The sequence below is a fragment of the Eutrigla gurnardus genome (assembly GCF_963514095.1).
Source record: "Eutrigla gurnardus genome assembly, chromosome: 16".
NCBI lineage: Eukaryota > Metazoa > Chordata > Actinopteri > Perciformes > Triglidae > Eutrigla > Eutrigla gurnardus.
The window spans coordinates 6,719,322-6,734,845 of NC_139927.1; the positions used below are offsets into that span (position 1 = coordinate 6,719,322).

At 46.3% G+C, this 15,524-nt stretch overlaps 1 protein-coding gene across 1 annotated transcript in view; it reads left to right on the forward strand.

Annotated features, from left to right (window-relative positions):
• Window positions 1-15,524, forward strand: part of nbas (NBAS subunit of NRZ tethering complex) — a 140,044-nt gene that overhangs the window by 87,891 nt on the left and 36,629 nt on the right. The window contains exons 45-49 of the mRNA XM_084030177.1: window positions 4,240-4,580; window positions 6,237-6,461; window positions 8,960-9,150; window positions 12,085-12,174; window positions 13,982-14,165. Of these exons, the coding sequence (XP_083886303.1) occupies window positions 4,240-4,580; window positions 6,237-6,461; window positions 8,960-9,150; window positions 12,085-12,174; window positions 13,982-14,165 (1,031 nt within the window). The remainder of the gene's footprint in view (window positions 1-4,239; window positions 4,581-6,236; window positions 6,462-8,959; window positions 9,151-12,084; window positions 12,175-13,981; window positions 14,166-15,524) is intronic.

The following is a 15,524-nucleotide window of genomic DNA, read 5'->3' on the forward strand; positions in this document are numbered from 1 at the left end:
ACTTACCTTACTTACTTACTACTTTACCTTACCTTACCTTACTTACTTACCTTACTTACTTACTTACTTTACTTACTTACTTAACTCACTTACTTTACTTACCTTACCTTACCTTACTTACTTTACTTACTTTACTTACTTACCTTACCTTACTTACCTTACTTACTTACCTGACTTACTTACTACTTTACCTTACCTTACCTTACGTACTTACCTTACTTACTTATTTACTTACCTTACTTACTTACTTACTTAGCTCAAGACATAGACATCACACATAGCATACACATAAACTCTATTAAGAAACTAGTATTAAAATGCACACTTTAAAAAGGATTGTTAAGAAGAGAGATCCACATGATCAGTAAAGTGAATACAGGTGCCAGATAGAATAAGAGAGGCAAGGTCCACATTAATGTGCTGAGGCGGTTGAGAATGAGTGAAAGGGCATGGACTGACCCTGTGATTCAATTGAGTTCAATATGCCTGCTCTCACAACAATGTGGATCCAAACACTTGGATCCAATGGATGCAGTTTGCATCTTTAATGTGATTAAGTCTATTCTTTCTACTAATGCGGGTCGCTGCTTATTCACCCACGATGTATTCATCCTATACTATATCATCTATGCATGTTTCATAAAAGAAGGAATTAATTTGCTTGGGTTAAACAATGACACCATTTAGAAAAAAATAATCATTTCTAATCAAAATCACCAAAAGCACCCATAATATTAAGGCTGTTTCTGAGAGAAAATTGGCACACACACACACACACACACACACACAAAAGAGCCAAGGATTAAATTACCTTTATGACTGGTGGAGAATCAGCCAGAAGCCTTTGATGTCAAGAAATCAGGCCCTGAGTTGAAGGCTGGAGCGTCATCCCTCTCGACATGATTGATGACTCACATGCAGATGTTGACGTCCCGTCTAGCTGGTAGATAACCTCAAGTCACAGATTGTCATGTAGAATTGTTCAAAAATGAAAACGGCTGAATGCCCAAATTTGTGGCACATTCCTGGAACCCATCCTTATTTTTAGGGACAAATCAAATACGCCTGATGGCATTCTGCTTTTTTCAATTCAATTCACAAGACTTTTTTGACATGACATTTGAAATGTGTTGCCAAAGAACAATTACATACAATGCATTACATTTTTTTAAATAAATAATAATAATAAATGAATATGAGATAACAGAATAATGTAGATAATAAAATAAACCTATACATACAAATAATGTAAACAGAATGTTTTTTTTTTACTATGTTTGCCGTTGCTATGACAACAAGTGAAAGCTACTGCAAGCATTTACCCCAACTGCATAATAAATAATAAATGCATCATAATAAAGTAGACTTTATAAAATCGCAAATTTGCTAGTTTTAAAGTAGCGAATTTGCAACTTTTTTTTTCAGAATATTGCCCACCTCTCTTGGCTCTGTTCCCCCCCTACAGTGGACCTTTAAACGCTGTCATACATGTTAGTGTGTAAAAAATAATACAGCAAATAAAATAGAAAAGCAACAGGATTGAAAAAAACAACTGTTTTCCTGTAAACGACGAGAAGCTGAAAACCGCCATGGCAGTCTTCCATTTAAGTTTCCGTGGCGGCACCAGCCAGCAGCAGCAGCAGAAGCAGTAGCAGCAGCAGAGCAGCAGCAGCAGCAGAGCAGCAGCAGAACAGCAGCAGAACAGCAGCAGCAGCAGAACAGCAGCAGCAGCAGAACAGCAGCAGCAGCAGAACAGCAGTAGCAGCAGAACAGCAGTAGCAGCAGCAGCGCTCTCTCCAAGGACGTCATGTCCAGCTTGTAGCGTGTCACCGGTTCAACAGGCCGGCTAGAGTGCTCAAACTTTGTTATGTGCGGGTGGAGGTGGTGTCACCTGTCGATGGAGTTCAGTAAAGGTCGGCCGGGTGTCAGCTGTGTTTTCACGCCTCACTTCCTCCCTCTGCCCCGGAAAACACTGCAGCTTTTTACCGGTGACACGTGTCTCTGTTTAACACACAAATCACACACACACACACACATTTGAGTCGACCACGTCCACACTTTGTCGCATTGCTGTATCCACTAAGACAAATGGCCTTTACTTTGAGCTCCCACTGCCGCTGCTACATTTTAGTTCCACACACAAACGATTACCGTATCACGTCACTACAATAGACACATGGACACATAATTACTAGAAGTTTAGAAGCAACGGCTCTTTGATTCCCTTCCTTCTTTGAAGTAGACGAAAGCAGATTTCTAAATACGAAAAAAAGAAACTGTTGCTGGCAGATTTCAACAGCTGCAGTTTGGTTGGAAAGACAGTTTGTAGCTAATGTCTCCAGCTTACTCGTACAAAAAAGTCTAAATGCAATCTGAGTTAATGGTGCCATTTGTTGCCATGTGTATACGAGCAACGTTTTATTGGGGTAAGGACCCTAACCCTTATCTGTGAGTGAACATGCCAGAGCCTTGAAACTGGCTCATCCACATGGAGTGCAGTAATAATTAATTAATAACATTAATGATGGCTTTTCCTGCTTTGGCAGGTCAAATGTCTGCCGTTGAAAAGGGTCCACAGCAGCTGGATGTTCAGTGACAAAACCAGACCAGCTACAATGAAAAAAGGGGCAGAAAAATGCATAAAAAAGAGCTCCAAGCCCCCCAAATCCCACATTTGCAGCTGCTGAGCTGCGATTTGACGATCACAGCTCAGGGTTTATCAAACTGTCGGTAGCATATCTGAGAAAAATGCCAGTTACATTAGCACTCACACGTACTATACATACAGATTCCTACTCATGGCACATATACTAACTTTGTGACATTAGCACGTACAAACCAACACCTAGTGTCTGCTGGAACTATACACACATTCACACTCTTGTCGTGAGATTGACACACAGGCTGTCGCGGTGTCTCCAGGGCCACACACACTTTTTTTTTTTTTTTTACTAACTCAAACTCTAAGACACACATTCTCTCACAGAGACTAATTTGCATTCCTTAACAGACGAGCGCGAGCTAACACACACACACACGCACACACGCACAAACACTTTTAGAGACAGGTGGTGTGTGTCCAATATTCATCACGGTTTCAGATGCGGTACCAGGTGACTGTCTGAGAGGGGCTCTCCTGAGGAGGGGGATGGGATGCTGCTGGGGGGGGAGGGGGGGAGGCAGAGACAGGAGTGGGTGGGGCAGGGGAGAGACAGAGATGGACTACATGTGTAAGTGCATGTAACTCTTATCTGCCGTCTGGGCCTGTCTGAAAGTAGTGTTTGCGTGCAGTCAGAGCTTTATATATATATATATATATATGTGTGTGTGTGTGTGTGTGTGTGTGTGTGTGTGTGTGTGTGTGTGTGTGTGTGTGAGGGATCCCAAGTAGCCTTGACAGAGCCCTCCCCACAGGCAGACCGGTCTTTAAATATTTAAAGCCCAGACAGGCTGTGGTGTTGCCACAGTAATGTGTCTGTCTGATAGCGCTGGAGACCAAGAGCACGCCACTTGCTCTCACACACACACACACACGCACACACACGCACACACACACACACACACACACACACACTGAGCTCTGCAGCGGTTGGAGATGTGACTCGTACAGACTGTACACATTTGCATGCAGCCTCCAGCAGACGCTGTGTTTGTTGTTCACGTCAACCATTTACGTTGTTCTGTGCGTTTCTCGTCGCACTTTTCTGTCATGTCGTGGAATATTGAACAACCTCTGCACATCCAATCGCTGTAATTACGGTTTGCACGTCTGGTACGTGAGCAGCGGTGAAGTGCCTCTTTCTGAAACGGTGAAGTGTCGGCTACGCTGAAGCAGTTTGAATACGAGTTCTTCTCACACAATGCCGCCTATATGCAAATAAATGCATATGTGCTAATTTTCTATGCACGACGCCTAAATAATGCAGCAAAGAAAGAGTAGCAGTCAAGAAAAAGAGAATATGTTTGATATTATTCTACATTGTAAATCATCCATAAAACATAAAAGGTCTTATTCTTTAATCATCATATTACTGAATGAATACATTTAGAAAGGAACATTTGAACAACAGTGGGTCATGTGTCCAAGTCATAAGACCGTATAAAAGAAGTTGTTTGTGAACTCAGTTTGTGAAATCATTAGGATGTATTTATTATTATTCCAATTCCAGAAATGGAGTACACGAATGTCACCATGCATTTATTTTGTTACAATTAGATTTTCTACTATCTCCCCTGCAGGTTTGAACTACCGGAGGCTGACTGATGAGTCCTTGGATCCGCTGGTGACCCTCCAACCGGTTCTCACCAGTCAGAATGTGCTCTCCATCTCCAAACTTGCTCACCGGCTGCCGGTGCCTGGCGGTGGAGGGACCACGCTCTCCCCCAGTGCGGTCCACGCAGCGTGGCTGCAGAAGGTGTTTTGGAAAGGAGACCCCCAGCTGCTGAAGAGACCCCCGCAGAGCGACCAGGACTACCTCCATGCGTACGACACCTGCGGCAAATACCTGGACAGGCTGCTCCCTGCAGACGCCGTCCACTTCCTGGATGACATCACCTTCTCACCCGACGCAGCCGATCATGTAAGCCTGAATCCAGAGCGTTAAGCAGCAGCAGCAGACACTGTAAGACACTCTAAAATACAGGCATCTATTTCATAAGAGTTCTGTACCAGACAGTATTGAGAAATATTTTGACCCAGCACAGTGTGAAGGAGGCTCAGACAGGAACGGGTGGGAGTTTGGCAGACGGACAAGTTGTAATTGCAGCAGCGAAGGTAGCTGGTTCCCGGCAGCCAAACGCACAAGATATTGTCTGAAAAGGAAATATTATAGGGAAATATCCAGTCAGTGTCATCGTCCTCCCTCGGCTCTCTTCACCGTCTGACCAGTCGTCTCTCGTCCCCCACGGCTCAATAGTTGGAAAGTCATAAGCCCCATTTTTTCCTCATTTTAAATATACCATTCTGTTCACATCCACCTCAAAGCGCCGTCGCCGGTCATAATTCATCAAAGAAATTATAAAATTGCGCGAAAAAATTTCAGCCACATAATTACAGCGCTCTGAAAAATTGTCTTGCAGGGTACTTAAAGGGCCCCAGTGCACCTTATCAACAGTAACCCACTGATTCTCTGTTTCTCCTCTCCCTGCTGGCACACTGCCAACCCCCCACTCCAGACCTTTCCCTTTTTCTTCCATTTTGGTCTTACGCACCCTCTCTTTCCCAGACACTCCAAGGGAGATAATTGATCCCTCTACTTCAGAGCCAATTAAACACCAATTCCCAGCAGGCACTGTTTTCCTACTGTGCTTTTTAGCATGCAGATTACCCTTTGGAATCCCACTGCTCCCTCTTCCTTCCCCTCACCTTCCTTTTTTCTCTCCTTTTTGAACCCTCAAAGAGAAAAATCAGCCCTTCTCACTGTTTGGGATGCATCTGACCTTTCACATCCCCATTGCCCCCCCCCCCCCCACAATGGATTGATCCATATCCTACAATGCCAAAGGGGAGAGATGGATGACTGGGGCTCAACTTACCTACATTTCGAAGGGAAACAGAGTGTTGGCATCCCCCCCCCCTTCCCTGTGAAATATCGATCCGAGCTAGCCTCTTTAGTGGGAAGCTCAACCTCCAGCCTGTTTTCAAACCTTGCCCAAAGCTTTGACTGATGTTTTGTTGCGAGTGCTTGAATCTTATTCCATCCATACTGCCGGAAAAGAAAATTCAAACACGTGTTTGTCAGGAAACTGGATTTGCGTGATCACCCTGTCCTGTGCTGTCGGGCTCAGTTAAGGTATCTGGCGGACGCAGAAGCATGTGTCTGAGTGTGGTGGCGGCGGTAGGTGGAAATGTGAAGAGGGATGATTTTGAAGTGTGTGGTGCTCGTCTGTGCCCGTATGCTTCCATGCAAGGGGAGTAAAACCTCCTCCAGCCAGAGACCCTCTCTCCTCTCCCCGTGAATGGGGAACTCTCACTGAATAGAATCAATTATAGCAGGCTGGCAGCCATGATCTATCTCGCTCCTCCACACACTCCTCAAACACACACCGGTGACATTGTGGCGCGTACACGTGGGGTTATACCTGCCTCGTCAACGCGTTAAGTTTGAAATTAAATACGTAACATGTGCACCCGTCTTTCCCTCTCTGCCTCCAATTTGACCCTCACCCCAATTTGCTTTCCCGCTCTCCCCCCCCCATTCTGTTCCCTCCATCCATGCATCCTGTTCCGTCTCCAGCTGAGCATCCAGACGAGGTCGGAGGTGATAAAACGAGCCGCCAGAGCCCTCCGCCTGCTGGGCGAGAAGAGCAGGAAGAGAGGCGGCGAAGGCAGCGGGGAGCAGGAAGGGACGAGCCCAGCGGGGATGACTTTTGATGAGGCGCTGGCACACCTGCAGCAATCACAGGCCCACTTGGACACTCTGAGCCATGCCTTCATTCTGTCGCTGAAAGAAGACCACCAGGTATATCCGTCTGACACTTTTAAAATGATATAACAGCTATACGTCCTCTTTCTGTTCGTGGGAAATGATGAGTGCGAAAAGAGCACGCAAAGTGGTGTGTCAAGTCGTGTTGACACCCAGGATCGTGATTCGTCACGGTGCTTAGGCATACACTATGTCGAGTTATCAGTTTAAAGCTTAAACGGTAGGTCGTTTTAAATTCTGTGCGGCTTAATCTAGCGGCTTTGTGTAGGAAAAACGCATTGGAAATTGCTTGAAATGTGACACCTAAAAGAGACGTCGCTCCATTAGTTGGATGAACTTGATGATACACTGCACTTCATTTTGAAACGTATTAATCCACGGGCCATATGTGAAATTCTAGTAACTTATTTTATGAACAAAAGGGCAGAATTCTTCTACAAGGGGACGTTTGATTAATCCCGGCCTCACCGGCGCCAGTCAAGGATCTATTCATGTAAATCTACAGGCTGCTGTTTGACAATGAGCCCTGCCATATGGCCGTGTATACAATACGTACACTTAGCTGCATGTCATCAAGCAAAGTCACATTGACTTCCCCCACTCACCTGCCTGCGGCTGCATTATGTGTGTGTACACAAAATGAATGCGAGGCCAGAGAGGTGCGACCGTGAGAAGTTTATACTATTTAGCCAGTTATTTATCTGCGCTTAAAAGCATATTATCCTCCATAATAGTGAAGAAGATATAAGCGTAAGAAGGCAAAGTCGATGCTAAAGTCACAGGAGCACACACACACACACACACACAGTCCAACCTACAGTGTATTTGCTCACACCGGTGCAGGAAGTGATTATATACACAGGATATAAGAACCAGGAAAGGGCAGGAGGATAGAGAAAGATAGATAGAAGGAGCCATGTAAGCTCTGTTTGGGTGCACCGTGGTGATTCATCAAGCGTACGTGACCGGCTGCTGGGAATAATAGCGGACCGGAGAGGAATCCACCGCGGTGCCTTGACCTGCCAGGAGGCCAGACGGCAGATAACACGCTGCAGATATTACGTAGACGTCGTGCATTAGAACGTCCCCGTGTTCGTTTGATATTAGGTGCGATAAATCAATTCCTGCGGAGCCTTCACGGCGCGGCAGAACGGAACCTTCCCCGGCTATCTGTGGGGCATGTTTGGCCTTTATCCGATAGCAACACAAAGCTTGACATTAAGCTTTTACATTAATAGCCAGACGTACGTGTCTGAAATGGAGAATGTAGGCCAATTAAAAATATATCACAGCGTTAGGTGTTTGTACAGTTAGACAGAGAAGATCCAAAATTCTTAAAGTTATCTTTTAGAAGTTGTTACTGTCACGATCAGTGGTTATTTACCCGAAAACACACAATTCAGATGATTATAATGAGAAGATGGCGTGTTTTAAGTATTTTCTGAAGGCATTAGTAGTTAATTATGTGTCGTTAGCTGCTTGGATCGAGAATTATGGAGTTAAACAGCTCATATTTTCCTCTCTAATATCTATTTTATATTGCTGTAAAAAAAATCTCCTTCAATTCACTGTATTTACTCAGGTTTCTCAGCAGTATAACATCTTGCCAAAGGACTACAGTTGAAAAATTAGCGTGCTGGCACTGTCCTTTCAATAAATACATAAATGAGATGAACACCAATAACAACGGGTGTTTGTATTGGGACGTATTGAGAGCTTACATTTAAGCCTCTCATCTCGAGGCGTGGGTACTTCCTCCACGCCTGCGCCGCCAGATCTATATATCTGGTCCCAAACTCGGCTTCAAGGTGCATCGGAGTCACTCCTCCAGCTATTCTATCTGTGGATATAATATGATAATCATATATCATGAATATAGCATGTCCATGTATCATGAATATCAATATCCTGCCAATCTAGAATAAAAAATGGAGAGGGGACAAGGGGGCGCCCCTTGTCTGAAGCCAGCGCCGACGCTGATTGCGTTTGACGTCACGCCGAGAATGTCAATGGCTCGGCTCGGAGCCGAACGGGGAATCAAACGAACGCTACTGCTTACGCTGGGTTTGATTTAAACACTCGTCAGATTGTTTCCTAAAAGGATTTCCATCTTCAGATACCCGAGACACCAAAGATGATAGATGGCGGAGCAGCATCTGTCCTCGTTTCCTGTCGTTCCCCCGGCAGACGACAACACGTTGTGTTACTAGCTACGCGTTACTGGCAGCACTCTGCATCCATCCAGCTTCTTCCAAACCAGTCGCACTGCTTTCACTATCTTTTGAACAGGAGGGACCCCTTTTTATTTATTTATTAAGCTAAGCAGTGCCCCCCTTCTGTGTTAATACCTCCAGAGAACCGAGCCCTCGATATCAAACTCCACCACACTGCACCTCTTTCACTCACTTCCTCTCACAGTGCTATATGTGTGTCTCCTTTCTAAATTGATGAAAAAGTGATTTTTTTCCATATGAAATATTCTCCCCATCAGCTCAATCACACTGTCATTCTTTGCTTTTTTTTATGTTTTCCAGCGTTACAGTGAACTTTATGATCTCTCCCGATCCGAGAGGTCAAAAGTACATGAGCTGGCAGTCACCATGGCAACCGACGGGCAGCCTCTGGAGCGCATTGGAGAGCTTTTGCGAGTGGCCGTCGGACCCCTCGACCTGTCGGTCAAAACGGTGCTCCGTGACGCAATGAAGCGAGTGGTGGCTGCACTCAGGTATCCTCTCTCTCTCTATGTCTCTCTATGTCTCTCTCCCTCTCTCCCTACTACACACCTGGCCTCAAAGGCCATTAAGAACACAAACAGTGACACAGGGAGAGCTCGGCACACTTGGAGGAATTATTCAACATTTTGGAAAACACTCTCCGCTTGGCTTTCTTGCTGAGAGTTAGATGAGAAAATCGATAAGACCCTCATGTCGGTGCCCTAACTGTGGAGCTGGATCCAGGAGATAAGCTTAGTTTAGCTTAGTAGAAGGAAGGGGAAGCGGGGGTAAACTGCTGGCCCGCCTTTCTCCTCAGATCAATAAATCTACCGGCGCCTCTAAAGTGCAATAATTAACATGATATCCACACAAAAAAACAAACAGAAATGTTTTACGGAAGCTTTACGGCTGACCGTAGTGGAGTCTCTGCTGGTTTCCTGGCAACCACACAGTGAGATATTTGGAATCACAAAAACATTTATATTAATTCACACTAACGTAATCTTAAAAACATGTACTGTCTTGACTGCAAGAACACCAACATGTGTGATATGTCTCCTAAAATCAGACTAGATTTCAAACCGAACCCACTGCAGATGCTTGTTTCCTCACCGTCATCCAGCGAAACTCACTCCCCCGCTTCAGGACTCCAAACTCTGTTTACGTTCTGACTCAGTGTTTATTTTGGTAGACACGACTGATGTTTTCACTGGGTTATAAATCATAAATGTTGTTGCATTTGGTCGGCCCCCTGTTGGCCCTGACTTGCTCAGAAAAGGGTTAATAATAGGAGAGCAGGTGGGAAGCAAGTTGTATTTTGCTTTTTTTTTTTAATTATTAAAATCTCTTTTACATCCACCTGTGTGGTAAGATTACATATGGAAAATAAATCAGATGAATTATCTCCATCCGCCTCACAAAGCGGGCTTCATGATGTGTATTCTAAGATGTCGAAGGCCACCCGGAGCACGCCACCTACGACCCGATGGCTGTTGGTTGTTATCGGTAAATATTCTGTGGAGCGGTCCACTTTGTGCTCGGCATGTTGGTGCGGGAGAAAAACACTGTCAAAACAAATGCCTGAAATGTTGAATTGATTCTACAGTAGCTGCCTGTGGGAGTTGGACTCTCAGCTTTTTATTGGTGTCTCCTTGCTCGCTGCATTCAAAAGGAAAGTTGCGATGATTCAGCCCGACATGTTCAGAGCTGCTGGAGTTCAGGGCCGGAAATCCTCCGATGGTTGTAGGATCCAAAAAATGCAAACATTTGAAGCAAATTTGCATAACGGAAGGCTAATTTTTTTTGTCATCAATGCACCGACGAACCTCGTGTGCTAACGCTGACGGACCAAATGATTTAAAGTGACAGGGTCGGATAATATCGGGCCGTCTGATTGGCTTGATAAACGAGGGCCAATCGCCTTGATTATATTCCTGCCTCATTTCCCGCTTCTCTATGGCTCCTCAATGGCAGATAGATGGCACCTGAATATACACACACACACACACACACACACACACACACACACACACACACACACACACACACGCACACACACGCACACACACACACACACCAGAATATTCCCGTGCACAGACACCCACACAAACATAGTTAAGTAGACATGTGGGCACGATCTTGATGAACACACACACACACACACACACACTTTCCTCCTTTCTCTGATTCATTATCTTCTTATAATTAATGCAGCCTGATACAGCTGTTCCCCTCCAGATCTCACTCTGCTCCTGCACACACACACACACACACACACACACACACACACACACACACACACACACACACACACACACACACACACGCACGCACGCACGCACGCACACACACACACACACACAGCCTTATGTATTCACCCGAGGTATTCTTTCCCCCGAACGTGTCACTCTGTTCTTGCATAATGAATCCTCCTTTATGCATTCAAGTATGACTCTCTGTTTGTGTGTGTGTGTGTGTGTGTGTGTGTTTTTGTTGTTGCGGGGCTTTCTCAGAGCATTATGTTTGGCAGGTATGAATGAGCCGGTCTTGTTTTTGGCTCTCCCGGAGCCTTCAGTCTGGCGCAGCAAGCAAACCTGAGCCTCACACTAATGGCCATCTTTTGTATCTGTCATAACTAGTCTGTGTTTGTGTGTCTTTGAAGAGGAAATGTATGTAAGTGGTGAAATGCAATAGAGAAAATGCTGCGTCGTCTTCCTGCATTTTGATTGTTTGTGCATGTTTGTGTAGTGTGTGTGTGTGTGTGTGTGTGTGCGTGCGTGTGCATGCAGAGGCCTTGGTGCATTTATGTGTATGTGTAGCACATGAGCCCAGCAGCAGAGCGGAGTGGAGTCGGGGGAAATCAGTCTTTTTTTTTTTCTTTCTGTCTTTGTGAAAAATAGCCCTCCTCTTGCGACATGCAGTGTACACACACACACACACACACACACACACACACACACACACACACACACACGCACACACACTGCAGCAGAACCCACAACGACATCAGGAAATACACTAATGACGCTGCAGAAAGATCACACATTACCTCACGCTCACCTAATATTATGTGGCGTTAAACCCCGTTTACACCTCCTTGGGAAAGACAAACCTCTTTAATCAACATCAGATGATTAAATGATTATAAATATTATATATTCTGATGAGTTTCACCAACATGCTCTGTGATGTTGCAACGACGGAGACTGATTTAAATGTTTTTCTGTCGCTTCATGTCTCCAGGACGTAATGATTTCATGTTTTTTTGTTTGTTTCAAACATTAAATGGCTTCCAGACATGTTTTGAACTAACAAGAAGAAGAAAGTCTTTGATTTATTCCCCCTTTTTTACTCAGTTGTCGTCTCTGCATTTTGTTAATTTTAAAATGTCATCTTAATTAGCATATTATGTAAGATGATTGGGATGATGCGGTTTTGTTTTTCAGCGGAGAACCAGATGCCCTCGCAAATTACCCACAACCCCTCAGGGTCCTGGAGGCCATGGTGACCGCTGTGCACAACAATGTCCAGAGTGGGTAGGTTTTCCACACGCGTTCGCAAGATCACACGCTTCAGAGACGCTCCTCTTCCTCCTTCGTCTCTCCGTCTCTCGGCTCTATTCAAGGCCTGAAATTAACACCTGCTGAGTGTCAAATGCCAGTAAAATGTCTGTTCGGTGTGTGAATCAACAAGAGGCACCTGCTAACCTGCCTGGTAGCCTTTTTTACGGATGACAACGTTTGGATAGCACCTGCTCTACCCCGCTCGGCTCTTTTGTGACCAGCGGCCAAACAAATCAAAGTAAAACAAATGGATCGCTGACAAAATGGCTCCTCATTTACTGCCTGTCAGTGTAGTCATGCACAAAGCAATTTCCTCCCCGCTTCTATTTCCTCGCTGTCCGGATCAGGGCTGCTGAGTATTATTTTCATTATCGATTAACCAGTTAATGGGTTTTTTTTTTTTAATGGAGGAAATTGCCCATCAGGGTTTGCTAAAGCACAAGGTGACTCTCAAATATATTCAGTTTAACGAACTAGAAGACAAAGTAAAGCAGAAACCAGTGAATGCGCCAGCTTTTGCTTTCATGATGAACGATAAATTAATTATCAAAAAATATGTTGATTCCTTTTCTGCTAATTGACCAATTAATTAATTGACAAGAACAGGTGATAGGACAAAAAGAATGAAGTAAATGAGTGAGAATTAATTTGATTAAAACAAAATTTTTAGCATAGGTTGCATTTTTTTGGCTAGTTTGTCATTTTTCCGCTTTTCTCCAAAAAACATCTTTTAAATAATATTAGAGTCATAATAAAAAAGTAAAGCTAACCACTTGATAACTCCAGGGTTGTTTTTGAGAAGAGCCTCCACACTTTATCTCTTCACTCTGTCCCTTTATCTCCGCCTAACTCATCCTGTCTGACTGCTGTCCTCCCCCCCGTCCTCCTCCCTCGCCTTCCTCCCCTGTTCTCCTCCCTGTCCTCCTCCCCTGTCCTCCTCAACGTCCTCCTCCCTGTCTTCCTCCCCGTCCTCCTCCACATCCTCCTCCCCTGTCCTCGTCCCTGTCCTCCTCCACGTCCTCCTCCCCGTCCCCCCCCCATCCTCCTCCACATCCTCCTCCCCTGTCCTCGTCCCTGTCCTCCTCCACATCCTCCTTCCCATCCTCCCCCCATCCTCCTCCACATCCTCCTCCCCGTCCTCCCCCCCATCCTCCTCCCCGTCCTCTCCGTCCTCCTCTCTGTCCTCCTCCCCGTCCTCCTCCCCATCCTCCTCCATATCGTCCTTCCCATCCTCCTCCCCTGTCCTCCTCCCCTGCTCCCCGTCCTCCCCCCGTCCTCCTCCCCGTCCTCCCCCCCTGTCCTCCTCCACATCCTCCTTCCCATCCTCCCCCCCATCCTCCTCCACATCCTCCTCCCCGTCCTCCCCCCCATCCTCCTCCCCGTCCTCTCCGTCCTCCTCTCTGTCCTCCTCCCCGTCCTCCTCCCCATCCTCCTCCATATCGTCCTTCCCATCCTCCTCCCCTGTCCTCCTCCCCTGCTCCCCGTCCTCCCCCCCGTCCTTCTCCCCGTACTCCCCCCCCCGTCCTCCTCCCCGTCCTCCTCCCTTTTTTCTCCTCCCCGTCCTCCTCCCCTGCTCCCCGTCCTCCTCCCCGTACTCCCCCCCCCCGTCCTCCTCCCCTGTCCTCTTCCCCTCCCCCCCGTCCTCCTCCCCGTCCTCCTCCCTGTCCTCCTCCCCGTACTCCCCCCCGTCCTCCTCCCCGTCCTCCTCCCTGTCCTCCCCCCCCGTCCTCCTCCCCTGCTCCCCGTCCTCCTCCCTGTCCTCCTCCCCGTCCTCCCCCAGCGACAGCACGGTGACGTCGGACGACCTCCTGGCCTGGCTGCATCCGTTCTGCGGCGACGCGGCGCTCCCCGTGCGGCCTCGCATCGACGTGCTGCAGATCCTGGAGAGCAACTTCAGCCTCCGAGACAGCGACGTCCATCTCCTGCTGCTCTACAGGACTCAGGCTGTTCTCAAAGACAGAGAGGTAACACGCACCTCGCTGCAGGAACACGCCGACAATTTCAGATGCATATCTCGAGAAACAACTGCGACGCCGGCTCTCGATGTGAAGGAGGCTACAGATGTCTCGACATGTTTTTTCTGGTCTCCAAGGTCGTAACCTCGAATGCGCGGCCATACATTTTTGAAAAGGTACTCGGAATTGATGGTTGGAGGGAAGAGATAAGTGGAGGGAGAACAGGGGAGGAATATGGTTGTGAATATGTAACGTTACGGGCCTTTGAGCTGCTGAAAAGATGGTGTGATCCTGAATGTTTGGATCAGAAGAATCTTAGTTTTCAGAATCTGATCCACAAATTCCGTTCCATGATCAACATGTTTACGGCATTTCAGTGGTCACACCTTTGTTATCAGTATAAGAATCACAGAATTCCAGACGGATACGTGATTTAGAAAAATTCCTTTTAATGGCAGATGACTTTGTATCTGTATATAATTAAATTCTACTCTAATGGGTATTTTACAGTAATTTAGGAGGTTATCCACAAGTGCAGGTGCCCTGATCTGGGATCTTTTATTCTCACTAAAAGAGACGAATGTGTTTGTTTGTCTATGTAGATGTAAAACCAACACATCAGTGCTTTCAAGCATTCCTCTGTATATTAGATAGTTTAATAGACAATACGTAAGTGCATGTTTCTGCTTGCAAGCATGCTGGGTGTTTGCACATGCGTGTGTTCGTCTCCCTGGTGTCACCTACCATTGAGCGGCGAGTCATTACGTTTCCTGACTGACTAATTAATGGCACAAGCTGGCCAAATTAATGTGTAAATGTATGCGCACGGCCGTGAGCCATTGTCAGCGCAGGTAGACAGGTGTGTGAGCGCCGGCCTCTTTAACTAATTGGGTGCACTCCCGACATTTGTTGAGGATCGGTGGAAGCAGACAGGAGGGCGAACACGTGTGCGCTCTTAAGGGAGTGTTCATCCGAGGGATCAGTTAATTAATCTTGTTAAAGATGAATCAACTTCATCTGAAAATGAGTCTCACTGTGAGAGCAGGAGACTCATTTTCAGATGAAGTGCCACTTCCTCTTGTTTCTCCCTAAGGCGACCGAAAGGCTTTTTTCCACGCGTGAGCAGGGTTTTTTGTCGCCAAATGTCTCATTTAATTTTTATCTGTGTCATTTTTTGGGTTATTTGGAGAGATGTTCCGTGTCCACATGTGTGCTGAAGTAACAAAGCCTTTTTTTCACCTCCTAATTGGAGTGACTTGTAATCGTCTCCACTGGCAGTTATCACGTTGGCTGGGCCGCTACCGCCCATAAGCACTGGCCATGCCCAGAACATGGGGGGGGGGCCCGGTCTGACTACGTCAGCTTGGA